Source organism: Pundamilia nyererei, unplaced genomic scaffold, assembly GCF_000239375.1.
Source record: "Pundamilia nyererei isolate P.nyererei 1_Seehausen unplaced genomic scaffold, PunNye1.0 scaffold00102, whole genome shotgun sequence".
In the NCBI taxonomy this organism is placed as follows: domain Eukaryota; kingdom Metazoa; phylum Chordata; class Actinopteri; order Cichliformes; family Cichlidae; genus Pundamilia; species Pundamilia nyererei.
This window is the reverse complement of record NW_005187503.1, coordinates 1,539,890-1,567,317: the sequence shown is the minus strand read 5'-3', so window position 1 is coordinate 1,567,317 and position 27,428 is coordinate 1,539,890. Positions and strand designations below refer to the sequence as shown.

At 43.2% G+C, this 27,428-nt stretch overlaps 1 protein-coding gene across 1 annotated transcript; it reads left to right on the top strand.

Moving 5' to 3' along the window:
• LOC102197210 (brain-specific angiogenesis inhibitor 1-like) lies at positions 1-22,943 on the top strand. The gene is made up of 32 exons (XM_005740700.1): positions 1-512; positions 4,192-5,087; positions 5,858-6,007; positions 6,103-6,201; positions 6,340-6,501; positions 6,911-7,075; positions 8,204-8,368; positions 8,506-8,670; positions 8,778-8,879; positions 8,997-9,103; positions 9,207-9,401; positions 9,491-9,559; positions 10,520-10,628; positions 11,155-11,298; positions 11,415-11,484; positions 11,688-11,790; positions 12,219-12,262; positions 14,080-14,206; positions 17,532-17,635; positions 17,770-17,872; positions 17,984-18,134; positions 18,256-18,325; positions 18,444-18,510; positions 18,619-18,704; positions 18,857-19,028; positions 19,163-19,258; positions 19,372-19,411; positions 19,585-20,201; positions 20,302-20,337; positions 20,443-20,547; positions 20,793-20,843; positions 21,079-22,943. Exons 2-32 carry the CDS (start codon positions 4,385-4,387, stop codon positions 21,274-21,276), a joined length of 4,575 nt encoding a protein of 1,524 aa, XP_005740757.1. The 5' UTR covers positions 1-512; positions 4,192-4,384; the 3' UTR covers positions 21,277-22,943.
• The last annotated feature ends 4,485 nt before the right edge of the window (positions 22,944-27,428 follow it).

The following is a 27,428-nucleotide window of genomic DNA, read 5'->3' as shown; positions in this document are numbered from 1 at the left end:
CACAAGCTACACTCAGACTGGACCCACTTGCAGTGCAAAGACCACAAGCAAGAAGACTCCGAAGCCGGGAGTAGAAGTACCAACATTTATCCTGGAGCTTAGAGCGAAAAGACAAGCGAGACCACGGCGTTTGGTTCTGCGGACTGTCTGCTGGAGCTCCGATACAACCAATTTGTCACTCCGCTATACACCAGTTTCTCTGGATATAGCAACTAAACAAAGTTGGTAGTAAACTCTTTGGAGTTTGGTTAGAGTCGCTTTATATTTCTTTGCTTGTGAGATTGGACTGCACTGAAACTTGGGATCGACCCTCCTGGGTCGGGCTGGACCTGGCGCATCCTTTTCGCGGCGTCAAACACTGCGAAAGTTTTGGCCAGAGCGCAGATCTCAAGACTTTGAGTCGGGTCAGACTTTGAGATATCCTCAGCAGCTGCTATCCGTGTCCAGATTCCAGATACCTGGGCGATCGGTTAGAGAGCCACTGACCAGACTTCAAAGAAAACGTTTTCAAGGTAAGAAAAGAGCACAAGTTTTTTTTTCATTCTTTCGTTGCTTCATCTCTTAAACGTGCCTTATGTGAGTGCGGGCTTGTTTTTTCTGTGTTTCATAACTTAACATGCTGTTAAGACACTGAACACTGAAAGTTACAAAGTGATTGTGTATGAGTGTCGTCCTCCGGCAGCGGAGTTTGTTGTCACTTGTAAGTCGCTGTCTGTGGTGCTGAAACTCTCGCCTGTCAGTGATCTGATCTGCTCTGTTCGTGCAAAGCGTTTCTGCCGAATCGTTCTGTTGTTGTTCTTTGTAGTTGTTCAGCTCTTGTGTGTAACCCATGTTTGTTCCTTTAACAGCCCCTACAGCTGATCCGCACAGCTGCTCTGAACTGTTAGAAAGTTCTAGCTCAACAATCCTGGAAGGGTAGCGATAGTACCATGTCATGCCGCTCTGATTTTGGCAACAGGTTGTTTGACAGAAGTTTCTGGTATAGCTGTATCTTTTAGACTACATGGAAGATTTGGGTGTGGCTGTGAAAGATGTTAGAATCTTTTGAACTGTATAAAGCAGAACATTTAACTATTGCAGATGCTTTTTAAGTGATGCCCTCAACAGCTTACATCGTCTGACTACTCCATGTAGCAGGATTTCAAAGATAACTAAGACAGAGACTTTGCACAGCAAAAAGAAATGTCTGCATCCCTGAAAAAAGCCTACAGACTGAGTTTATTTAACACACATGCACTCTGCAAACTGTGCCTCCAGGTGCCTAGAGTCCATGTGAGCAATCGGTTGAGTTTCGCTGTTTGATATTTTTACTGTAGCAAAGCCATCTCCAGTGGTCTAGTTTCCTGCACACGTGTGCAACTACTTGCAATGGGTGCAGCAAACAAAAAAGCGAGCAATTTGTGGATGAAGCACAATCAGTAATGGCTTCAGAAATTGCTTTTCTTGAGTTCGGTTCAGCAAAAGAGAGCAGCTTGCAAAGAAAAGACAGAGGTCGAGAAATACTGATGATCTGTTTGTTATCCTTCCTCTACTGCACTCAAACATACATACACACAAATCTACCAGTGAAGAAGGAGACAGATTCCATCTCAAACAGCATTCAGACAGAAAAGCTTAAGTTTCACATTTCAGTTGATACAAATCTAGATAACTAAACGTATCTGATTTCAAAGTGTTACATCAGATTAAAAGTAATTGGTTTGTCTTAATGGATTTTAATATTAAATATCTCTTCTGGGAGATAATATTCTGACTAATTTCAACACTATCCTCTTTATCACATCTTAACCAAATCAGAACTCAGTGCTTACTACAACCCATGGAAATTATCATAACTTTCTGATTTACACAGTAATACAGTTCTTTATTTATTCAGGTAAAAGTCTCATTAAGATCAAAACTCTCTTTTACAAGAGAAACCTGGCCAAGACTCATGCAGATGTCTTAAACATCTGCAGGTGTTTCTTAACAGCCTGTGCAAATGTAACATTTCATCAAATGGATGCTTTTTTGCTTTTAGAATAGAATAGAGTAGAATTCAACTTTATTGTCATTGCACATGCACAGGTACAGGGCAACGAAATGCATTTTGCATCCATCCAGAAGTGCTTTAGTGATATAGATATATTACAATATATATTAGCAATAATATAGATATGTAAATATATCACAGAAATGGGTCTATTATGGTATGTTATAATGTACACGGTATGAAGTATGTTGTGAATATTCTATAACTATAAGTATGTACAGGCTGTAGTGAGTACAAGCTATGTACAGGCTATGAACAGGATATACAGTAAATATGAAAAACTATACAGAATATGAAATAAATAACTTTACAGAATCTGAGATATACAGCTATACAGAAATGGGAACTATGCAAGTTGTAGGATTAAAGATGCATTAATAAGTATAATTGTTTCTTTGCACCTGACACGAGTAATGCAAAGCTTGCTGTATGTGCCATAGAGGAACTGTGTATGCCACCAAAAGCAGACAGCATGCTGCGGATTGTTATTTTGCACTTTTTATGTGTTTCACACTGATCTGCAAAAAATAACCCCGTCTCCATAACGACAATCTGCCTGCTTTTTAGGCTGCCCGCTATGCAAAAATTTTGTTGACGACAGCAAATGGAAAAAGCAAGACGAAAGGGGCAGAAAGACTGGGTGTGGGGTGGATGGGGAGGGTGAGCAGGGAGGGGGGGGGGTGTTGAAAGAGAGCAACACAGACTTTTTCAAAGACAGCTGGACCTTTCTTTTCACTCTGTGTCTCATCCGATGCCCATTCATGGAGCTTCCGGTTTTTGGGAGGCGGGTGGGAGACACCCACCTACACAAAGCAGAGGTCTTTGCTGCGCTGCTCAAAAAGAGGAGAGGGAGGGTTAGCGAGAGGCAGGGATGGATGGAGAGAGGTGAAACGAGATGTGAGGAAAGTAATTATGAGTCTCTGCCTGAAAAGTGCAGGTGCCTCTCAAAGTGACTGCCACTATAGGCATCAATTGTGTGGCTGTGTCGCTGCCCCACCTTTATGATTAACTCTATGGCAACATGTAGCCAATACAGGCTTTTACTGAAATAACATGTTTAGTATCCTGCATACACATACCTTACAATTCCTGATCACAGCTTATGTATTAAATGTCGCAGTGGATGATAGCTTCAGTGGGCTGCACTGACAACAATCAGTCAAGTATAGCTGAACATGAAAAAGAATAACCCTAAAAGGTGTTGCTGAGCAACAGTGTTTTGTCCTCCCGTCTGAGCTCAGGGAGCATCTTGGCCATTTCTTCTGTGAGTCCAGTCGACTACACAGACTTTGTAGTAACTGTGCACTGCTTCTCCAGGCAGGATTAGTCATATAGTGGCAAAGGTTGGAGTCTCTACAAGATAAAGCAAGTTCTGTACAAAGTATGCCTGCAGGATTAGTAAGACAAAATAAAGAAAAGTAAAGAATGCAGCAGATGTCTAGTGTGCATGCATATAGCTTTTCAGCAGAGCAGAATTAAATGCTTCACTAGAGTGGGTTTGAGTGATTCACAGGTATGATATGTGCATGCACCTCGCCTAAAATGCATGCTTTTTCCCTAATTATGCACAGAAGACAAGCATTAGTCACCATAGCTGCATAGATCATTTCACTCACTGCAATGGTATGTAATGCAAAAGCAATTTTAGAAATGACATAGCAGGATATGAAATCACACACAGACTAACCATTTCACTTGTTTACCACTCAATAGCAGGGGCGCATTGCACAAATGATGGAACTAATAGGCGTCTGTGGTTGCCAGTGGCAATGCTTGTATGAACGTCAGACTGACGCACACGATTCGCAGTACAGTTCAGTGTGTGGGAGGAAAGAGCAAAAGCTTGGAGATACCAGCTTGCTGTGAAGGACTGTAATTGCACTGCCTGAGTAATTATGTCCCAAAGAACAGGGCATTTTAGATCACTGAACATACCCCGAAACGCTGTGATACAGATCAAAGGCAGATTCCTGATGCATAAATATTAGTCTGACAATAGGGCCAATTAAAATGCATATCATGGAAGTGGAAGAAATGCATTGTATTTGAAGAAAGCGCCTCTCATGCATACTAATATGTGGTGTTTTGTTTTGATTAGTTAGATGTTAGTGCATACTGACAATTTTTTTCCTCTTCTTCATTTCTCTGTTTTTCTGCAGCTTCCTCTTTGATACAGACATGGCACATTGTCTGACTTGCTAAAACTTAAGCATCCAACAATTCTTGAGAGGGGTTGTGAAGATAAGTAAGAGATCTGAGTGCAGTAACTTGCAACAAAGAAGTCAAAGAAACGACCTGGTTAAACCAGAAATCACAGCTATATCAACAATATCCTCTATCTAAGCCGACCCAATGGCGTGGTCAGCTCTTACCGGCCCCTGTGTGGCCCTCGTCCTGCTCTTCTTCGGTTTGACCTCCTGCACTCCTTCTGGACCTGCCTCTCCCACCTGTGCTACCCTGGAACAGAGCCGCTTCTTTGGTGTTTTCACTTCCACGACCACCCTGCACTCCACACCATGCTCCTGGACCCTGCAGAATCCTGATCCTCGCCGTTACACCGTCTACATGAAAATCACCAAGCCCACCGAGTCCTGCGTGCCCCGCCAGATCCGGACCTTCCAGTTCGACTCCTTCATTGAGACCTCCCGTACCTACCTGGGCATGGAGAGCTTCGATGAGGTTGTTAGGCTGTGCGATGGTACAACCACTGTCACCTATCTGGAGTCAAGCAAGCAGTTCCTGCAGATGCGCAAGGTTGCTCCACGAAACGGCCTGCAGATTGTGAACGGTGAGAATGATGTCAGTGAGTTCAAGGCTGAGTTTCTGGTCGTGGGGAAGAGGAACCCAAGTATGCCTGCCTGCCAGATGCTGTGCCAGTGGCTGGAGAAGTGCCTGTCCAGTAGCACCCATGATTACCCCTGTGGCATCATGAACACCCCCTGCCAGTGCTGGGAGGTCCCAAAGAGGAAGCCAGGAAGCTGCTACAGAGGCGGTGTCTATGTTGAGAAATGCCTTCCCATTCCCAAAGACAATGGACGTGATGCTGAGATTATCAGTAAGTTTGTAACTTGAGTGTTTTGATTTGTGCTCAATCCCCCTTTTTTCCCCAAGTATGTTCTGGCTTGCTTATTATTTGCTTAGCAATAATCAAATAGGTCAGACTGTTGTTGGGGTGGTTAGATAATGTTGTGCAAGACCCCACAGCTCTGCATGCTTTCTACAACTCGTCTGTTAGCGTGTGTGTCTGAAGAGGAGCTAAGGTAATGATCCTCGTCTGCAGAGCGGGGCCATAGGCAGAGGTTGTGTACTTAACCATCGCAGAGTAATGAGGGGTAAATCAAAGGTGTTAGAGAAGTTCGCCAGTGCATGTTCACACCTAAGTGGCAGGACCTCCTGAACTGCACACACAGTCAGCTCTTCATTTTATCTAGATGCTTGACAAGGAGGCTTAGTCTTAGGGGGAGATAGAGGGCATGTTTGTCTGTTAGCCCGGGGCAGAGAAGAACACAAAGAACTCGCAGCCAGCTGGCACCAGAAATCGAAGTGCCGCACTTGAGGTTGTCATAGCAACACACCAGTCAGGCTAACACACACACACTGCTCTGCTGTGGTTCACACCATGTGGTTAAAAGCAAACATTCATCATTTCAAATTGAACTTGTATTGCTTATAAAGAATCGTCCTTGCTCATTGTCTTTACATAAAACATATATTATTCACTTCCTGTTCTTTTATTGGAAATGTGATTGAAAATCAGCTACATTACAACAGTTTAAGTTTCCAACTTTTGCTCAATATCTCTCTCCCTCTTATCTCTTCCTGCAGAGGGCTGGTCTGGTTGGGGCCGCTGGTCCGTATGCAGTCAGGAATGCGGTGGCGGAGTCCAGGTGCGCAGCCGAGCCTGCCAGCCTGATGATACCGCGTGCGAGGGAACAGTGGAGGAAGGGCGGGCTTGCAACTCTCAGGCATGCATTGGTAAGCCCAGCTCTAATTTAGTCATGCAACTGAGAACGATGGTGCAGATGATGCAGATTAAGTAGTGTAATGGCGTAATTTTCAAACTCTTTCAGGCAAGGAGCGCAACAAGAGCCAGGGTCTGCGGGCCATAATTGGGTTGAGAAGGGACAATGCTGATGATTCTAACCATGGAGTTGTTGCCACTCAAACAGGTGAGATAGCAAGCACTTGTTAACACTTTTGCACACTGTGATCCAAGCCAAAGGTGTTACTCAGGGCATCTAATTATCATCCTAACATTTCTGAGTGTTAAGGGGCTGTGATGACCCTCTATTATATCATGTTCATAGATGCTACTACAGATGAGTGGACCCCCTGGAGTGCATGCTCAGTTACCTGCGGGGAGGGCTGGCAGGGCCGAAGCCGTGTCTGTGCTACTTCCTCATTCACCACCCAGTGCACCGGACCCCTGCGCGAGAACCGGCCATGTAATAACACAGTTGTCTGCCCTGGTGAGTCCCTGGTTGATTCTCTTTAATGTTGCAGAAGGAGAAAAGAAAAAAAACAGAGAGAGATGTAGAAAATTGGAGAGACACCTGACGTCTTTGAAGTGTATAATACAAGTAGAAGCCATTATCTCTTAATTAGGTTCCTTTATGCAACATCAATCACAAAAGTAAAGGAGATAACGAGATGCAGACAAGTTATAAAAACATCTCTGAGCTCTCACAAACTGAGATTAAGAGCCTGAAAAAAAGGGCTGACTGTCATTATCAAGGAAACTTCACTATCTTCCACCTAGCTGACTGCCCCACCTAGTGGAGAGTTTATAAAATGTTCCAGGACATTAAAGCTTACATTTTCATCCTGTGTTCTATAATATCCTTCATCAAAATACCCCCTTGTGTTACCTTTGTGCAGTGGATGGTGCTTGGGATGAGTGGACCCCCTGGAGCCTGTGCTCATCCACTTGTGGCCGCGGCTATCGTGATCGTACCCGCACATGCAAGCAGCCCCAGAATGGCGGAGAGCCTTGCCGTGGCCCCGCAAAGCAAACCAAGTTCTGCAACATTGCTGTTTGCCCAGGTGAGTCATGAACCTTTAGACTGTAAGTGCTTATTTAAGTGTAAGCATAAAAAAGACATACGTAATCCTCATCATCAAATGAGTTCTACTGGACTCGTGTTCTTTTACTACCGTCCTTAAAAATCTATGACAACTGACCCTGGATATGCTATTTAACCCCCCTTGGTGAAGTGATTCATAGACGAGAGCTAATTAAGCCACTTATTGGCATCACCACCATCACAAACAGCGACTGCAGTGGCAGGTTGATATTACATCTGACGCATCAGAATAAAATCATCGGTGGGCATTAGTCAGTAGCTTTATAACAACTACCAGTGACTCATAATATGCTCACGGTCATTCAGCCACCTACACATGTACTGAAAAGATTTAACTCATTTTGAAGTCACAGCAGCAGTTTGTTAGTTTTTCCCTACTTTGTTCACAGCTGGTTTAGTCTGTGTTTTTCCTTCTATTTTTTAAATCAGAATAAAATCTTATTGCAGTTGCATTTTACTATCAGCAGATGTCTCTGTCGTCTACAGCTAAATCACTGCTAGTGTTTGAAACAGAGAGTTGGCAAAGTCATTTATAAATTCAATTTGAAACTGAAATGTTTAGGAAATTAAGTCATCCTTAGCTGCCTATTTGCTGTAATTTAATTCTTTATTTTGACCAAATTTTCTAAAGACCACGAGGAATATTACATCTATTTTATCATTTCAGGACAGCATTTAATAACAATTTTGATTCTTTCTTCTTTTTTTTTTCAGGGTTATTATGCTCTTAAATATAAAAATAGGATGTGAAAATTGGTTTCTGTTGTCAGTCAATCTTCAATCTTAGTTGCATTTCTGAGTAATTTATTTAAAAATACATTACAAGAAAGATGGCTTCCGTGGTCAGTGTAATTGCGTGTGTTCTATTTAAGGAGAGTGGATCTTAGAGGGTGAAAGGTACATGCAGTCATGCTTGAAGGGCAGATTACTGAGCTCCAACTTTCTGTTTCGTTTAAACTCAAAAAAGTAGGTCATGTGAAATGTTAATGTACTGGTGACTGTGCTATGATGCCTCTGGCCTGAGGGCCTGTCATGTCTTCACAAAGTTATAACTTTCCGGCGAACGTGCTCTTCTGCCTCCCTCTAGTGGACGGATTCTGGAATGAGTGGTCTGCTTGGACTCCATGCTCTACCACCTGCTCCAATGGCACCATGCAGAGAACCAGGGAGTGCAACGGGCCATCTTACGGGGGTTCAGAGTGCCACGGCAGCTTCAAAGAGACAGCCGACTGCTTCCTGAAAGAGTGCCCTGGTAAATATATGTATATATACACATATATATATTTATATATGTTTATATCTATATATCTAATTCACTTAAAGAAAAAAAAGAAATGAATCAGGCATATCACAGTACAGAGTTAATGCTGTAAAATATTTTGTGTGTAGTTGATGGACGCTGGCATGAATGGAGCTCATGGGGCAGCTGCAGCAAGACTTGTGGTGGAGGCAACCAGCAGAGGCAGAGGGTCTGTGAAGGGCCTTTCTTTGGAGGAGAACCTTGCCCTGGTGATTCTAGAGAGCATAAGCGCTGCAATGACAAGAGATGCCCTGGTTAGTGGTCTTGATACAATAAATAAACATAGTCTCAGTACAGCGCAGCCCAAATACAAAGAAAATAGATTTCCTATCTTATCTCACTTGATTCATTTACCTGTCAGAACCCCATGAGATCTGCCCCGAGCAAATCACTGGAGATGTCGTGTGGAAGCAAACCCCCGCTGGAGACCTGGCTGCCACTGGCTGCCCTGCTAATGCCTCAGGTAGAGTAACACTGATGTTTGATGTGATTTGTAGTTTTTATTTCCGCCCCTTGGGTGCTTAAACTATATAACCCCCCACTATGCCAAAAACAAGATTGTGCTTTCTCTTTACAACAGGTCTGATTCTGCGCCGCTGCACTCTTGATGCTATTGGCCTCGCCTCCTGGGAGAACCCAACTTACATCAAGTGTGTCTCCAAGAACTATGAAAACATTCAGATGCTGGTAAGCCCTGAAAAACATGCCCCAGTTAATTAAAATCCTAAATGCCTCATCTGTTTTTTGGGAGCGCAAAGGCTCAGACTAACCTCTTGACTCTCTGTTGTAGTCGAGGGACTACAACGCCAAAGCACAGATGGGGCGAAGCGTGGATGGGGTCGCTGAGGTGATCTCACGCCTGAGAACCTCCTCTGATAAAGGGGCAAGTTACAGCGGCGACATCTTGGCCATCATGGAGATCTTGAAGAACACCACCGAACTCTACAAAGAAACTAGGCTGAGACTGAGCAACTCCGATATAGAGGTGAGGCCTTAAGACTTGTCAGCAAGGAATTCAAAAAGCACCGGTGTTGGCACCTTCTTACACCTCTGCCTCTATTTAATGATCTGCAGAACTACGTCCAAACCATCAGCAACTTACTGAAGGAGGAACATCGTGACAAATGGGATGAAGCACAGCTGGTAGGTGATAAGGGGGTTCATACACAAGTGATTCACAGTAGATGCGAGCAAGCTGGAGAAAAAGAGTCTATTTTCATGACATTCTCCAGATGGGATTATGTACAAGAAAATAATTAGAATTATGGCTCTAACATCTAGAATTTCTCAATTTGTTTAAATATGTTCTTAAGTTGTTCTTACAACAGACCGGGAAGAACATATTCCCCCCTCCCACTTTCATGATGCTCTGTCAGTGTTCCTGCTAAAGCGAGTGATGAAACAACTCCTACTAATTGAGTTCCCAAAGATAGACAAGACTTTTTAGATAGAAAAGTTCAAAAAGAAGAAAACTCCCACCGCATCTTGCAAACACGTGTTTGTGTACAAACTGAAAAACAGGAGGGTGGATTACTAAGGCCAATGCGACACAGAGAAAAGCACGTCAAGGTGACAGCAAGGGAGAGAGAGAAACTGAATCAGGGAAAATCACTACTCCCACTCGGCAATCTGTGAGCCTCCATGCCATCCTACATACTGATGGCTGTTGTAGGGAGACACAAGCTGTACATCTCATGCAAGCACACACCTTGCGCCCACATCGCTGCAGTTGTGCGTCAGAAACACGCAAGTCGGGCAGCCCTCCCTTCCACTGAGCAGGAGAGAGTGGACGAAAAAACCTCAGTATGAATCAACAGCCTGCCCATTTATGGCCTTAAGGAAGTTCCGAGGTTGCATAGCAGCAAGAAACATTTTTTCTTCTTCTTTTTTCAGTCCACTGCAGAGCACTCTGAAAGAATAATCACAACCCTAACAGTCAGAGGGACAGGAAAACTAGATATGAACATGTAATTAAGGAACTGCGACTTTGCCTTTCTACACAATTAAATCCATTTGCACCCTTTTTATACAATCAAACTCAATCCACTGAATTCACCTGTTATTGACTCCTATCCTTCTCTCTTTTGTCTTTTTCTTAACCAGATGGGTGCCACTATTAAGGAATTCCTCCGCCTCGTTGAAGAGTTTGTGAGCATGATTGGGATGCAAATGAGTGGCTTTCAGGAAATTTATGAAACCACTGAGAATTTAGGTGAGCCCCAATTTCCTCTGCTAGCCTCTCTCTGTCCCTCTCATGTCTGCTCAGAGTGATTTGTCCTTTCTCCACCCGGAGAGTCCATCAATCTTAATCTCACCGCTGTGTATCTGAACATACAAACGGCAGCAGGCTGTCATCTTCATCAGCTATGCCACCTCCAAAATGCTGCGGCAGTATTTTTAGCATAATATGCGTGTGGTGCCTTTTGCACAAACTTATCAAACTTTCAATTAGCACTACAGCGTGAAATACAAACGTCACACGCTGAATCACTTTCTGCAATTTGCATGGCTGTTTTGGCTCAGTGAAGGTGACATTCTCACAGAATTTAGTGGGAAGTGACTACTATGGTCAGCTAGCACTACACACGAAACTGCAGTGTCCTTGGCGCAGTTTGCATCAGTTCATTCAGACAGTTTTTCAGCTGTTGCAGTATAAAATAAACAGAGTTGAAATAGATGACCTCTGAGTGCTGTTTACTAACAAAAAGCCATAATGTCTAAATTTCTGTTCCTCTCAGTGCTGAGCATTCACAAGCGCTCTCCGGCTACAAGCTCCAACTTCACCTTCACTTTGAAGGGCTGGAGAGACACGTCTGACTGGGTCAGGACCTCTGAGGAGAAGGTCACAGTGTCTCGTGATGCGCTGTCCGTTGAGCAGTCAGGTGAGTTTTAACAAACGTGTATCGATATCATTTTTACATAATTTATTTTATGGGGGAGATCAGCCAACACGCAGCCTTGTGAACATGATTTATTTTTTTTGCTTGTGTTTTTCTAGATGGCAGCGATGCGATTGTGACTGGCATGGTCCTCTACAGAAACCTTGCATCCATTCTGTCCTTCCATAGGTAATACAATCTCTCTGCTTTTATGTGTATGAAACTGGCCTTCCATGAAATACATTTTGTAGCCACTAGATGGCGCCCCTTTGACTTTATCCTCCTGTATTTTCTTGCATTTATGAGTCATTTTTACTGCTAAGCCTTACATCAGACCATACCCGCGTTCGTTCTGCTGTAATGTCTCATTGAAATGTCCTCTTTCTCCACAGCAACACTACCCTCCTCAATTCTAAGGTGGTGACGGTAATCGTCAAGCCCAACCCAACTCTGCTGTCATCCCCCGTTGAGATCGAATTCCCCCACCTTCATAATGTGAGTCCCTAATGGTTCTCCAAACTAATGGAGCCTCACGAATAAATATCACCCCCCTCTGGCTGTTTGCTCACTACAGCGCACAAGGCCTGACATTTTACTGACATTTTCAGTGACACTGTGACTTTTACTTTACTTGTGTCAGTTGAAATTCATGGAAGATCACAGCACAGCCAAGTGGTCGGCTGCTGATGATGATGGTGAATGATGATGATGACAAATCATGCGTAATGATTAGCCTCTTGTGCTGATAAGGAGCTGTTTTTAGTTTCATGCATGCTTTTACAAGAGAGTGTAAGGAATGTGGGCAGGTGGCTGGCAGCAAGCTGTTGCATCTCACACATTTATAGTAAGGTGTCCCAACCCACGCGTTTCCCTTTTCTGTAGCGATTCCTCACACTTTCTTCTCCATCTGCCTCTTCTTGCAGGGCACCATAAACGAGACGTGCCTCTCATGGGACGAAAGCGAAACGTAAGTGGTGACTAAAGTTGTTTTTCTTCTTATATGTGCGTCTAACCATCACTCACATGAAGTCCTGCATGGTCTCGTCACCTGATCTGGTGCTAGCTGCTGTTTATCTCCTCACGTAGAGCTGACGTCCCCACAATAGCTATTCAGCCCCCTCCACTCCCCCGGCACTACCCACTGTTAATCTTACTCTCACCGCAGAGAGAGCAATAATTTCTCATCCATTTTTCATGTCAATCACTTTGACAGCAACACAGAGGAATGCCACAACATGTTCATTTTTTTGAGCCCCATGCCTGAAGCTTTAGGACTCAATCAGCTGTCTTACACACTTACTGCAAAGCACACAGATGCGAGAAATGACAGCCCTAATGAGCCACACTGGTTGCGACTGAGTGACACTTCACTTTGATCTAACAGTCTCCTTCGTCACTTTAAACTAACCACATCCCGAAGAGGGAGAAATACAAAGGCGGCACCTCTAACCTCATTATTAGCATCACAGTGAGCTCACTGCTGCACCTTTAGGTCAACTGCAGAGTGTCAGCGTAAAGACGATGGACACTGTCCCTCTCCTTCCTCTCAGTTATGCTCATCCGCCACCGCTGAGGTTAATGTCTATGGCATTTGGAAGTTTAGTTTTTTAAAGATGCTTACATCCATTTGAATGACTTGCCCTGGATCAGTCAGCCTCCAGACCCACTATGCCACTCTTGAGCAATACACAGGTGGACAATTTGCATATAGATAGACTTGTATACTTCAGAAAGACTGATAAGAAAATACACCTGCACCTCACATAATAACCAGAGTCTGAGAAAATGTAATTAACTCATATACTTTCAGAGAGAAGGCATGTGCCTGTAGTCAAATTAGATTCTTTTTTGACAGCGGATGTGATTAATGGCAGGATAGAGACGGTGGAAATGGCAGAAGATGGAGCTCGGGATGATGGCAGAGTTGGGGGGGGGTCGCTGTTTGCTTACAGAGCTGCATATGTCTGAGAGTGCTCTCATCGCAGGACATGGTCTTTTTCTGTGACATTAATGGGGTCACACATGCTTTTTAAGACCTGCCTTTCATCACAATTCAACATGCAACCTTTAGCCTATCACAGCTCAAACAGAGTGCACATTAAAAAGTGCAGCCCAGCCTACTTAGATGTAGACAGTCATAATAGTTTTACCCTGCAGCTGTCCTCCCATGGCAATCTATACCAGACTGGACCTGCTGGCTATAATACCCTTCTCTGTTTACCACCCAGTCAGAGCCTGAGGGTGCTGGACATTGCCTTAAAGTCCCCTGTGCTCTCTGGCATCTGACATGTGGCGCTGAGGTGTAGGTTTCCTCAAAATTGAGAAAGGATCACAATTCACATCGCCTCCATATTCCTGTCCTTCTATTTCTAAAGAGGGAACATCTTGTCCTTTGTCTTCTTGTCCTCCATAAGTTGGACATCTGTTTGCCTTTTATCTCATGTCTGCTGAAGAAAGATAGTATGTAGCAAGAACTGTTGGAGATTAAGACTTTTATGAAGGTCTTTTATCACTAATTATGTCACAGATGGACCCATCAAAAAGAACATAACCTGCAAATAAGTTCTAAAATAAAACAGTTCAGTCGTAGTATGTTATAGAAAAAATAATTTATTCACATAAACGGTATTTGAATGCATAGATATGTTTTATATATACATATTTTCCCACCACTTATATAACAAAAACCATAATAGTAATCCATCAAGAGACATTCACACGAGAGATTTCTCTGATCTCTCCTCTCCTAACCCGTTGTTGCCTTCCCTCTCCTTCTCTGTGCAGTTCCTCTCTGCTTGGGTCTTGGTCTGCTCGGAGCTGCAGAGCGGTGCCCGTTCATTCATTCAGAACCAAATGCGTGTGTGACAGCCTCTCCACCTTCGCCATTTTATCGCACGTCAACTTCGACTCGGTAAGTTATCCATCTGATCATAAAATAAGCTTCTTTATTCCCTCCGATGTACATGTTAAGTGTTTAGTGCAGTGTGCGCGTGAATGCGGTGCAGTGTGAACGTACAGTGCTTGTTTTTCGAGCGCTTTGCTGTAGCGCTGCCTGCCAGCGCTCCTTTGTCTCCGTACAGGTGCCGCTGATCGGAGAAATGCAGCTTTTTCTGGGTTATGTATATTTAGCGGGGGATAACCGAGCAACATGTTGATGTGCGCGGATTGCGTTTAGATTTTGAATTCAAAACCTTGCGAGTTGCGTTTCGGGCGTGCACATTTTTATTTTGCTCGTGCTTGTTAATTTGATGATGATTTGTTTGCTGCAGCTACATAAATTATATAAAAAAAAATAGAAAAGATATATGTTTTATCTGTAGTATGAAATACGTTAATGCCTAGCTGCTTGTATTAGAAGAAAGATCGCCTGCGAATGATTAATTCAACACCATAAAATGATTTTCTGCCCGTCGGACTGCATTTATTGTCCGATTATGGTTATGAATAATGCACGTTTGTCCAAACTATACGGAGTTAGTGCAGCTTGCATGCCCGATGCGCTGATTACCAAAATGTGCCCTTGTGCATCGCTTTATTTCATGCGCAAAAACAATGTGTAATTTTCCCCCTTTAGACTGTGTTGCCTCTAGAGCATCTTCCTCTCCAGTTGCCTTGGTAACGGCTTCTGCAGCGCAAACTCGGCCTGTGTGATTTTTGATAACTGAGATGCTGAAGGGGGGAACACACAGTCACATCCCCTCCTCCTCCTCCTCTCTCCTATACCCCTCAGGACAGAGGAAATGGTCTGTCCATCTCCGATCTGATAAACAATCAACAGATGTCCATTAGTCTGAGGAAATGTATAGTTTAAATACGCAAATTTTGCTTATTTCCTTAAGTGTGCAGGCAGGAGTAAGACAAACAACCAGTGAATTTGGTATGCAGTGTTTTTCTGCTGCTCAATCCCCACTGAGGATTGTCATTTTTTCCTTCCCAACCTGTTGTTTACATCCTAGATTTGATTTGCTTTGTTGTTGCCAGTCTAAATAGTCCCTCCAATATTTGTTACAGGCTACACACACACAAATGCGCACACACACACACACACACACACACACACACACACACACACGGCCCTCCCCTCATTCCCCCGCACCACTAAAAATGCAGCTGCGCCAATCATTTCGTCTGCCAATATCTCTGAATTCTCGATTACATCCATTCCCCTCCTCCTCCTCCTTCTTCTATGGCCACAACACCAAGTCTGAAATGCCAGAGAGGCGACCAATGAGAGGCAGACGTCTGGTCATGCACTGATGCACCCCCCCCCCCCCCCCCTCTCCCCCCCCCCAATCCATCCTTTGATGTGCGCTGTGGACATTTTCAATAACATCTTCCTGCAAACTGTATAAACAACACAAGCGAAATGCACAAGGCTGAAATAGAGAGGAGCGGAAAAACAGCCAGACACTGCAGTATGTTAGCTCTCATTCGATGGTATCGTTTCACGAGTTCTGAGGCAGGTGTTTGAAACACCATGGTCCTGTGGGAACAGCCCACAGCTTGAACAGCCAATTCCCTCGACCACTACTTAGTGCTAGTAAGGAACACCTTAAAAATGTGCACGAGCTAAGATGTCCCACATTTAGATTTCTTCACAAGTAGCTGATGCGATTTGGTGAAGGGCAGGCAGAAGACATGCCTCATATGTAGGTCAAGCTGGCTTTCTAAATTCTAGTCAGTGGCCCATGGTAAAGATTCAACCCAGATATAGCGAATGAGAAAGAAAGGGGTCAGGACAAACTGTATGAACCCTTTTGTTCTCTTTGCCTGATTTAGTAAAGTCTGGGGAAAAATACAATGCACTTCTATCTGCCATCTGTTTTGGGCCCCTTCTGATGTAGCTGGATAGATTTTGAAACAAATTTGCCACACTAAATTAGTCTTTGGCTGCCACAGGCTGGACTTCATGGTAGTGCTTTAATATCAGGGGGGGGAAAACCCTATGTGGAGCAAATACTGAGATGAAGAGGAACAATCCCTCAAGGCTCCGTATTGTACCATTTAAATTTGGGGACACAGTGGTAAACGTATTAGAAGCTGTGCTTCTCATGTGCCCTGCAATACAAGAATTTATCACCGTCATAAATCAAATGAAGGCCAAAGCAGACTCTATCTCCCTCTCCTCTATCAGGGCTAATTTGATACCTGCAGATTTATTTCATTTCAGGACAGTTTTCTCACTCTCCCTTTGCAGCTGTTATCCGTCTTTTCCCTGTCAACACATTATTAAAAATACAATCACAGCATTTGTCAAAGAGAGATTTTTTTTACCAGTAATCACACGCTCTGTGGTGATGACAACTTGATCAGAGGTGTTAGATTAACTTAAACCCTTATTAAAGCCACGAGGGTAGGTGTTAGACAGAGATTCCGGGCACACAAATTGTGCGAAACTGCACAATTATCTTGTGGGGGCTTTGCAGGTGCGTTAGCCAAGCAGCAAGGGTGTTTTGAAGTCTCAAGGAGATGAGATTTGTGTGCACAGCGGTGACCCATTGGCCCTCTAGGTGATTGAGCAGCAGGGACGAAAGACAAAAAACAATCCCTCCTCTGTTTCCCCCACCAGAGGTTCGGTGACAGGGCTGTTTGAAACATGGGATGGTCACCGCCGCTGGCAGCGGCAGGCACCAAGCTGCTGTCAGAGATCAGAAGGGCAGGTGGTGGCAGATTAATGCACAGGTGATAATGGTCCACCTGTTCACCCCTCCAGGGATGGATGAGGAGCTGCTGGTTGGCACAATTATGAACCAAAATTCGGAGGCACAGCTAACAGGGGAGAGAAAAGACGAGCGCAGGATGTCTGTCAGTGATTAGACTGTCGCTGTAGCAGCTCAGACTAATGACTGATTACGGCAACCCTACCTGAACTGCCCTGGGATTTGAGCAACCCCGTTCTTGCCTAATGGAGAGAGATATCTGTGTATTATTTTCACCTCATTTGCTGACTCAAATGCTCAGTGGAGAAATGCAGTGACCCTGACCATTTGTCTAGCTTGCTGCTCCATCTTTCTGACATGTCACCTTGCCTCAGCCGTGGCCTGATTGTGCCATTCAACTGTTTGCCTGTGGGGAGCTGTCTGCTATTCCAGATAGCGCATACCCAGAAGCTTAGTATCCTGAGTGTGTATGTCTGTGTGTGTGGCTTTTATTGCTGGTTTCTTCTCTGCATAAATGTGCATGTGTGTTCATAATCAGCTCTAAGAGGCATGCGTGGTCTTGTCTCCTCTCTGTAGATCATGGACAAGGCACTGCTCCCGTCCGTGACTCTCATCGTTGGCTGTGGGGTCTCCTCTCTCACCCTGCTGCTCCTCATCATCATCTACGTCTCCGTGTGGAAGTAAGTATCCCTCCGAGCAACGATCAGCCATGCTAGCCTCTAATATTTTATGCCGTGTTCTGTGTTTTTCCCTTCCTTCTGCCCGCGCATTGCCAAACTCACTCTTTTTTCCTTCCACCTTTCCCAAACTCTAGGTACATCCGCTCAGAGCGCTCCGTTATCCTTATCAACTTCTGCCTTTCCATTATATGCTCCAATGCCCTCATTCTTGTTGGACAAACTCAGGCTCGCAACAAGGTAAGGCACTTTTCTAAGCAATCCTACCCTCTCTTTTTCAAATTTACTGCTTAGGGGATTGACACAGATTTCTCATCTTTCTATCTCTCCCTTCCTTCCGGGCTCCCACAGGTGGTGTGCACTCTCATCGCTGCATTTCTGCATTTCTTCTTCCTCTCTTCTTTCTGCTGGGTGCTGACCGAAGCTTGGCAGTCCTATATGGCTGTCACTGGTCGTCTGCGCAACCGCATCATCCGCAAGCGCTTCTTGTGCTTAGGCTGGGGTAAGCGTCTTCACGCTCGTGTCGCTCTCTTTTTTTTTTAAATCTGTGTTGCATCATTTGTTTTCTCCATAGCTTTTTATCTTTGATGATCTAACTTTTCTCCCCCTTTTCTGTCTTGCAGGCCTTCCTGCACTGGTGGTGGCTGTGTCTGTGGGTTTTACAAAAGCTAAGGGATACGGCACTGTCAACTAGTAAGTCTACTCTAAGCCTTCTGTTTTTGTCACTTCTCTTTACTCTAGAATTTTTTTTGAGGGGAGAGAAAACTCTTGTCTTAGCTAAAGAATTAACATTCTTCCTTTTCATTTCTAGCTGCTGGCTCTCTCTTGAGGGTGGACTCCTCTACGCATTTGTAGGCCCTGCTGCAGCTGTCGTTCTGGTTTGTATTCTGACTTTGACATCCCAATCCATCACAATACATAGCTGTTTGTAAATGCATCACCCATGATCACACTGTTTCATCCATGTATTTTTTTCCTGCACACAGGTGAATATGTTCATTGGTATTCTGGTCTTCAACAAGCTGGTATCCAAGGACGGCATCACTGACGTGAAACTGAAGGAGAGAGCCGGGTAGGTCTTATTGATCTTCTCAACACACTCGAGTATTGTGCTTATCGTCCTTATCAGTGCCATTACAGGTTCATTGATGATGTGCTTTGATATCACGCCGCACAATCAAACAACTGAAGTTGTTACTAATCTGCTGTTCTCTCCCGCTGCAGGGCATCACTGTGGAGCTCCTGCGTGGTTCTGCCTCTCTTGGCCCTCACCTGGATGTCTGCCGTCTTGGCCATCACAGACCGCCGCTCAGCCCTCTTTCAGATCCTCTTTGCCGTCTTCGACTCACTGGAGGGGTTCATCATTGTCATGGTGCACTGCATTCTGCGCAGAGAGGTAAGAAAACAAATCAATAAGACAAGGTAAAAAAGATAAAAAGGAATTGGTTTGATTTGGTTGTTTTTTGATCAGGTTACCTAACATAGAACATAGACAATGTTCTCAATATTTTCCCCCCTTCCATGCATTAGGTTCAAGAGGCTGTAAAGTGCAGAGTAGTCGACCGCAAGGATGATGGAAATGGAGACTCTGGCAGTTCCCTGCACAATGGCCACACCCAGCATATGGTAAATTTCTTGGCTTATTGCCTTTTTAATGTCTTGAGTGCCTCTTGAATTTACCCTTAAATGAATATATGCATACATTAAACACTGATAGAATGTTTTTGTTCTTTTATCAGCCGTCTGATAGTGAAAAGGATGGAGATTCAAGCAGACAAGGTGAGCCCCTTTTTACATCAGCTTTTTCCTTTCTTAACCTTAACCATTTTTCCATTTGCATTTCAATATAAGTGAGCCTTGCACTTGCAAAAAAAAAGAGACCATTTTTATTGGACCAAATTCCTTAGACGTCCATTATTTTTAACTCTCGCTCTTGCAATTCTGCTTAAAAGGAATGAAGAGCTCCTCCGAAGAGAAGATGCCTCCTCCTCAGATGCCCCTTCCCATGGGCTCAAGCTACCACACCCTGCCATCCAACCCCAGTAAAGGTCACATGCAGGCGGTTCCTGAGTACTCCAGCCACACCCTTACCCTGAAGAGAGAGAAAAGCCGCCTGGCGGGAGGAGTCGACCCATCCTGCGGAAAACCTGTGTATGTCTGCGAGGGAGAGCTCTTCAAGCAGCTGGACGCCGATCTCGCTCAGGCAGAGGGCGGTGTCTCTGATGGCAGCGGTTACGTCCTCATGCCCAACACTACCTCCACCCTGAGGGCTAAGCCCAAAGATGACACAACAAAGTACAACATCAGCGTGGAGCAGCTGCCGCAAGCCAGACTCATGCACCTCGGCGGGCCCTTTGCGGAGCCTCAGGCTGCCTTTGGAATGAAGTCGATCCCCCCTGATCAAGTCAGCGTGTCATATTCAGAGAGAGACTCCCCCATCCAGAACATCCACAACATGTCCAGTGAGTCTCACATCACCCACAGCAGCCTGGAGAACACCTTCGAGTCCATGAACTCAATGATGTCCAAGAGTGAGACCATCTCCACCCTTTCCATGAGCTCCTTAGAGGTAAGAGAAGATGGAATAGTTGCTTTAGTCTCCTTTTGCAGTTTTCTAATAAGTTTCTAAAACCAAACTGACCTTCTTCCTCTCGCTCGTTTTCTCACAGAGACAGAAATCTCGTTATGCTGAGTTGGACTTTGAGGTAAATATCGTTTGGATATTGTCTCTGAAAACATTAGGAAAATGACTCGTATAATAAATGCAATGCAACAATACACTAATTTCAGTTTTTTTACATGTACTCTAGAAAATAATGCACACCAAGAAACGCCACCAGAACATGTTCCAGGACCTTAATAGGAAGCTGCACCATGCTGAGAAAGACAGAGAGTCTCCTGCTTCTGACAGCAAGGTAAGAAATCATGATGTCATTGTTGTAGCTCATCTCCATGCACATTATGTTTCAGGAATTGAAAAACACAGATAAATGTGAAATGCAGAGGCAATGTTATTGCTAAAAAAAAAAAAAAAAATTCCGTGGTGCGAAAATGACCTTTGTGGAATTAAAACAATGTACAACATAGTGTATTGTACTATGGTTGTAAGTGCCTTGAGGTCATTTGAATAAGGATGTATTTTCTTCCTTCTTTCTTACAGTCTGTGAGATGGAGTGTGTCTTCAGGAGGAAGTGACAAAACGAACCACAGCGTGAGTGTTTATATACAACCTCACACTCTCAAAATTTACAACCTATAGTCAAGACACACTATCATAGAGTCCACATGCCTCAAAGAGGAGTCATTTTCCCCAAATGACAAAAATGACTTTCATTATCAGAAAATCACCTCTGATGAAGCCCATTTCATTTCAATTAGATCAGGAATTGCCCGGAGCTAACGAGTGACAGCAACACTAAAGTGACCTCTCTTTTGTCCTCCTACAGGACAAGCAGCAAGGTCCTCTGGAGAGGCCATGGGAGGGAGTCCGGGGAATACCGGCATCACCCCCTGCATGGGTGCGCAAAGACCTGGAGCCCTTAGCTGCCTCGCCTCTGGAGCTGCACTCTGTGGAGTGGGAGAAAACAAGCACCACCATCCCTCTGGTGGGGCAGGACATCATTGACCTGCAGACAGAGGTCTGAGGGGGAGGAAGGGGGCTAGCGAAGCCGCCTAATTTCACCTCGATCACCTTTTTTGGTTTGGGAATGGGATCCTGCATGGATAGTGTAGGGGAAGCCAAGAAAGAGAGGAAGTGAGAAAGTAGGTCCCAGAATCAATGTCTTCAAACCCTCAGCCAGAGCAGGAAAGAAGGAAGAGAAGGAGGGATGGTGGAGTGGAAGTGATGGTGAAGGAGATGTTTAATGTAGCTTCAGAGTGGACTTATCAGCATCTCTTATTAGAGTGCTGTAAAGGTCATAGGGGTAGTGGAGTGATCAGTGGAGTCCACGGACCAGGACTGTCTGTGGTTCCATTAATGCTTCACTGGGAGTTTCTTGAGCGCCACAGCCTGGGTTTCAGAGCTGTGGTCGACATGTCTGTGCTTCTTTTTCCTTCTCAACTTTGGAGAAAAAGTGAATCATTTTGAAACGGCGCGTTCTCCCTGCTTCTTGGGAGTAACAGCCGGAACTCCTGGCTGGTTTTCTTCCAGCCAAAAAAAAACCTTCCAAAAAACAGGACAAGGCAAAGAGAGCATATGGGACCAGTTTCATGCTCCAATACTCTGATGGGCGCATACATTTTGCTTTTGTGAAGTGAGTTACTTTATTGTTTTTATTAATCTTTTTCTTTTATTTATTCAGCTTGTGTGTTTGTTTGTACTGCTTTACATCTGGAACTGCAACTCCAGAGCTGAAAATGACTCTGTGCTGAGAACAAAACACACTCCTCTATTGGAGAGCTTAATCACGCTGATAGAGTTTCTCACTCTTGTTATCACCATGGCTATTATAATTCCAATTATTATTGCTGGTGTTATGATTAGCATTGTTTCTCTCATTATTGAGTTAATAGCATATTTTGATTTTTATTCCTTCCTCATGAAGTGTCAGGCACAAGATTTATTGCTGTACTGTGACCTATGACATTATTCAAAAAAAAAAAGAAGAAAAGAAGGATTCAATGCACCCATAATGTGTTCGGAGCCCATATCGACTGCATCGGGACAAACAATGCTGAGTGGTGATGGAGGTGGTGGTTAGTTACCATTTGCTGGTTTCCTCCAGTATTCTGCTTCGATACCAAAACACCAGCACCAGAAAGAACACAGACTCTCAAGCGGGAAGAGCAGTGCACTCTGGAAAATGCTGGATAGAGATGTGAGGAGGTGGCTGGGGACACCACCCTCCCCTCACAGCTAGCACAAGATGCAGGCTCTTCCATGTTGAACATGTGGATTCAAGGGTTCAGAAAGGCCTTTCATCATCGCCCTTTTGTTTCTCAGCCTTGCAGGACTTTTGGACAGAACAGGAGGCTCCTGGCTCTGAAATGACTTCCAAGTTCAGCGTCAGGTCCTCAAAACTTCAACACATTTGTGTTTTCAGCCATCAGTGTGATATAGTGCAATATGATGGGCGCTTGATGCTCAAGCAAGACTGATAATATAATTTAGGCCGAGATTTTTTTTTTACTAATGTTTCAAAATTTTTATACCATCTTCCTCATATTTACTGAGCATATAGATGCTTTATGAGAATACTGTATAACAAATCTGTATTAGTAATTCAAAGAATTTATTCACTAGAGATCTGTTAGCACAAGGCTCCATATTTGGAGCTCTCTGTGACAGGTAGATGATAGTACTGAGAAAAAATGAGCATTATATAGAATGAATGATAGCCTATGAATATCACATAACTGTGTTCCAGGATGTTTGTTATTACTCTCAGCTGTGTAGCGGTGGGTAATTGAACCTCATGTCTTCTGTAACAGTGTTGGTAACTCAACAGTATGTACTACCAGTCAATTCCCCTGCCCCGTCAAAATTTTCTGCCCCACCCAAAGCCCAATTCATACCTCGAGTTACTTGTATCGAAAACCCGATTGTACTTTCTCGTCACGATGTTTTTAATGTTCTGTTTTACCTCCTGTAAATGTACAGTTTTCACAGCACAAAATGAATGTGACTTATTTCTAATAAAAAAATATCTTATATTACAATACGTGAAAGAATGTGGCCTTTAATTTAGTTTTTTTTGTTATTTTTTTTACGGGTAACAACAGTGTGATGTTAAAATACAGTTTAACCTCTTAATATTCACATTCGCAACAACTTCTACAGAGTCTCGTGTGCCTGCTGTCACGTAGCAGTTCCTAAAACCCAGAACGAAACGCAAGGGAAGCTAAAAATAGAAGTTCAAAAGTGAGAAATTGTAACTAAGAAAGGGAAAATGCTGCAATACTACAAAGAAAGATGGAATACAGACAAGTAAATTTTGAACTCCTGCCACATTAAAGCCGCTGGCAAACATTTCACTCTCTCTCTCACTTGAGATGTGATTTGCAGAAACATAAAACAGCAATCTCTTAAGATGATAGAAGTGCAATTTTCCTCTGTTCTATTTTCATGCTTTGCAGGAAGGCAAATTATTACCAGGAAAAAAATATTTTTGAAGTTGAGTAATGAGAAAACAAACAAATTTGACAGGCGCTAGAATATGATTCTGACCCCTTTAAAAATAGGAAATGTGCTCGGCAGTTTAAATATAGTTTTGTCTACTTTTGTCTGCAGTATTCCCGCTCTGATTTCTCTCCTGCCCGTAATCAGTCCTTTGCTTTAATTGAGCCAGTGCGCTGTAATTCTGCTGCAAGGCATAAGCAAAATGAGATTTATATCATCCATTTGTAGAGCACTGCTCATTTCGTGAGGTCACCTGGAGAGCAGACTGGATTATGAGCAAATGGTACTTTACTGTAGGTGCAATTTTCGCTGCATTTTAATGTGTGTTATCAAATCATATGATGTGCACCATTACATCGTTGCTTATGGATCATTTTTGCTTTGTGGAACACTTTGTGCTAATTTATTATCTCGCCAAAAGTCATCTGCATAGCGTATGTGCAGTGTGCTAATGATGATTCACACTGCTGATATAAAGACTGTTTTGCAGCTGCTGTGCACTGTGACCTATTGGTGTTTTATATATATATATATATATATATATATATATAAATATTCATGGGTGTTAGGAGGTTGTAGAAGAAAACAGAAAGAAAAGAACTATAGAAAGCTATAGAAAGAAAAGCGATGGATTGGGAAAACAAGGAGAACAAAGGGGGGAAAGGGTCTGCTGCTCCATTTCAATCAGTCGCTGTCTGAGTTAGGGCTTGCCAGGGACACAAGTTATACACTCACACAAGCAATTTTAATGCAGCTATAAAGATTAGATGATTGCACATTTCCTAATACCCTCTGTATAGGACACAGCCTGTTTCTCCTAATCAGCCATTTAAAAAAGAAGCCAATCCAATCAAAGTCACAATAATTATATGCAGATGCAATGTCTCTCCCAATGCTAATAACATCCAAAAGCTGTCAGTGGTTTCTCATACACACACTAATTCTTTCCCTAATTCTCATTTCAACCCCCAAATGACATGAAATCCAGTATCAATTAGCACCTTGCTGGCTAACAGCGAGATCCTGGCTGTCTCTTAATTGAAGAGGTTACTATAGAAACAGAGGATGCTAATCCTCAAGATGGAGAAAGGAGGGTCTTTAGGCCTCCCAAGAGAAGTAAACATCTTTTCAACAGTCAGTAACATCTTCTTATTAGCTGACAGCAGTACATTAAATTATTATAATTAGAAAGTGTGAAGCAGCAGAAAAGTTAACACTAAAACCCTTCAGTCTTTTCCAGTTAATATCTTTATTAAGCTTGAGGAAGTAAAAGATCTATAAGCTTGATTATCTTTTTCTTGTCTTTTCCCTGTAATTCAGTTTGAAAGTTAATTTAAAATGTTTCAAATTAATATCCGTGCACATATGTTAGTCACAAACAGATATTTTGACTCATCACCAGTTACAGCAGGTATATTAACAATTGCTGCACTCCGCTGCTTTTATGTGTGCTGGTTCTCTGTGAACGTTTACTGTGCTACTTAATGGAGCTCAGCCATTATTATTATTATGCTTATGTTTGTTTTTGTTCTTTTTCTGCTGCCATAAAATAGGTCTGTTTACATAGACTTAGTAGACAGCTATACTAGCAAGCATCCTGATGCAATGAGCCCCACCACAATTATATGTTTTTAGTTAAATCTGCAAAAAAAGATAACACAGGTATAACATTTTGGCATCAACAAGATGATACCCAAAGAGCTATTAGCTGAAGACTCAGCATATCTGGGGGAGTGGGGGCGGGGATCTTCTTTGGTTCAAGTTGTTGTCACTGTGTACAGAGGAGAGAGGTAAAATAGTGTCTAGTGCCAAAACACAGTTGAACATCTTTACAAAATTACCATAATGATAACCCTGCAATGCCACCTGTAAAGTGTCTAATTCACTTCATTCTTCATTTTTCAGTATAACAATGATTCCAACACCGCCAGTGCAGTAAAAGCATGCATGGATAGAAAAGCACACAATGTAAAACTATCACTGAAAGATTTGCCTTGCCAGAGCCCAAATCTCAGTGAGGCATCATTTTGACAGAGAACAAAATAAAAGGCAGCCAATATCCAAAAAAGAGCTTTGAATATCCTTCAAGAAGCCTGGAGAACAATCGTGAAGATTACTTAAATAAATTATAATAGAGCTTGCCTAAGAGAGTTCAGTCTGCATTGAAGAATAAAATTGGCTACACCAACTATTAGCAGCTATTTCAAGCTTGTTAGAATAGTACAAATTCTGTTGTTGCCTTCATAGGCAATATTATACAACCCCAATTCCAGTGACGTTGGGACTTTGTGTAAAACGTAAATCAAAACAGAATACAATGATTTGCAAATCCTTTTGAACCTATATTCAAGTGAAGACACTACAAAGACAAGATATCTACTGTTCAAACTGATAAACTTGTTGTTTTGTAAATCTTCACTCATTTTAAATTTGATGCCTGTAACACATTCCAACAAAGCTGGGACAGGGGCATGTTTACCACTGTGTTATAACTTTTAACAACACTCAATAAGTGTTTGAGAACTGATGACACTAATTGTTGAAGCTGTGGAGGTGGAATTCTTTCCCATTCCTGCTTGATGTACAACTGCAGTTGCTCAACAGTCCGGAGTCTCCATTGTCGTATTTGGCACTTCATAATGCGACACATATTTTCAATGTGAGACAGGTCTGGACTGGAGGCAGGCTACTCTAGTACTCGCACTCTTTTACTACGAAGCCAGGCTGTTGTAGCACATGCAGAATGTGGTTTCGCATTGTCCTGCTGACATAAACAGGGACGTCCCTGAAAAAGACATCGCTGTACGTACCTTTCAGCATTAATGGTGCCTTCACAGATGTGGGCACTAACACACCCCCGTACCATCACAGATGCTGCCTTTTGAACTTGCGCTGATAACAATCTGGATGGTCCTTTTCCTTTTTGGCCCGCAGGACACGACATCCATGATTTCCAAAAACAATTTGAAATGTGGACTTTTCAGACCACAGCACACTTTTCCACTTTACATCAGTCCATCTCACATGAGCTTGGGCCCAGAGAAGCTGGTGGCGTTTCTGGGTGTTGATGATATATGGCTTTTGCTTCGTTTGGTAGAGTTTTAACTTGCATTATAAATGTAGAGCCAAACTATGTTAACTGAAAATGGTTTTTTGAAGAATTCCTGAGCCGCCGTGGTAATATCCTTTACAGAATGATGTTGGTTTTTAATGCAGTGCCCAATGAGAGATTGAAGGTCACAGGCATCTGGTGTTGGTATTCGGCCTTGCTGCTTATGTCCAGGGATTTCTCCAGATTCTCTGAATCTTTTGATGATATTATGGACAGTAGATGATGAAATCCCTAGCTTCCTTGCAATTGTATGTTTAGAAACGCTGTTCTTAAAGTGCTGGACTATTTGCCCACACAGTTTTTCACAAAGTGGTGAACCTCAGCCCATCCTTGCTTGTGATTGACTGAGCCTTTTGGAGATATCCCTTTAATACCCAATCATGACAAACACCTGTTTCCAATTAACGTGTTCACCTGTGGAATGTTCAAAACAAATGTTCTTCTAACATTCCTCAAATTTCCCAGTCTTTTGCCTCCCCTGTCCCAGCTTTTTTGGAACATGTTGCAGGCTTCAAATTCAAAATGAGTGAAGATTTGCGAAACAACAATAAAGTTTATCAATTTAA

What these genes read in the sequence shown, in the direction of transcription:
- LOC102197210 (XM_005740700.1), top strand. Translation starts at nt 4,385, where the DNA reads ATGGCGTGGTCAGCTCTTACCGGCCCCTGTGTGGCCCTCGTCCTGCTC. An exon ending in ACGTGATGCTGAGATTATCA is followed by an intron (nt 5,088 to 5,857) that starts GTAAGTTTGTAA and finishes CTCTTCCTGCAG; the next exon opens with AGGGCTGGTCTGGTTGGGGC. An exon ending in CGCACGTCAACTTCGACTCG is followed by an intron (nt 14,207 to 17,531) that starts GTAAGTTATCCA and finishes TCCTCTCTGTAG; the next exon opens with ATCATGGACAAGGCACTGCT.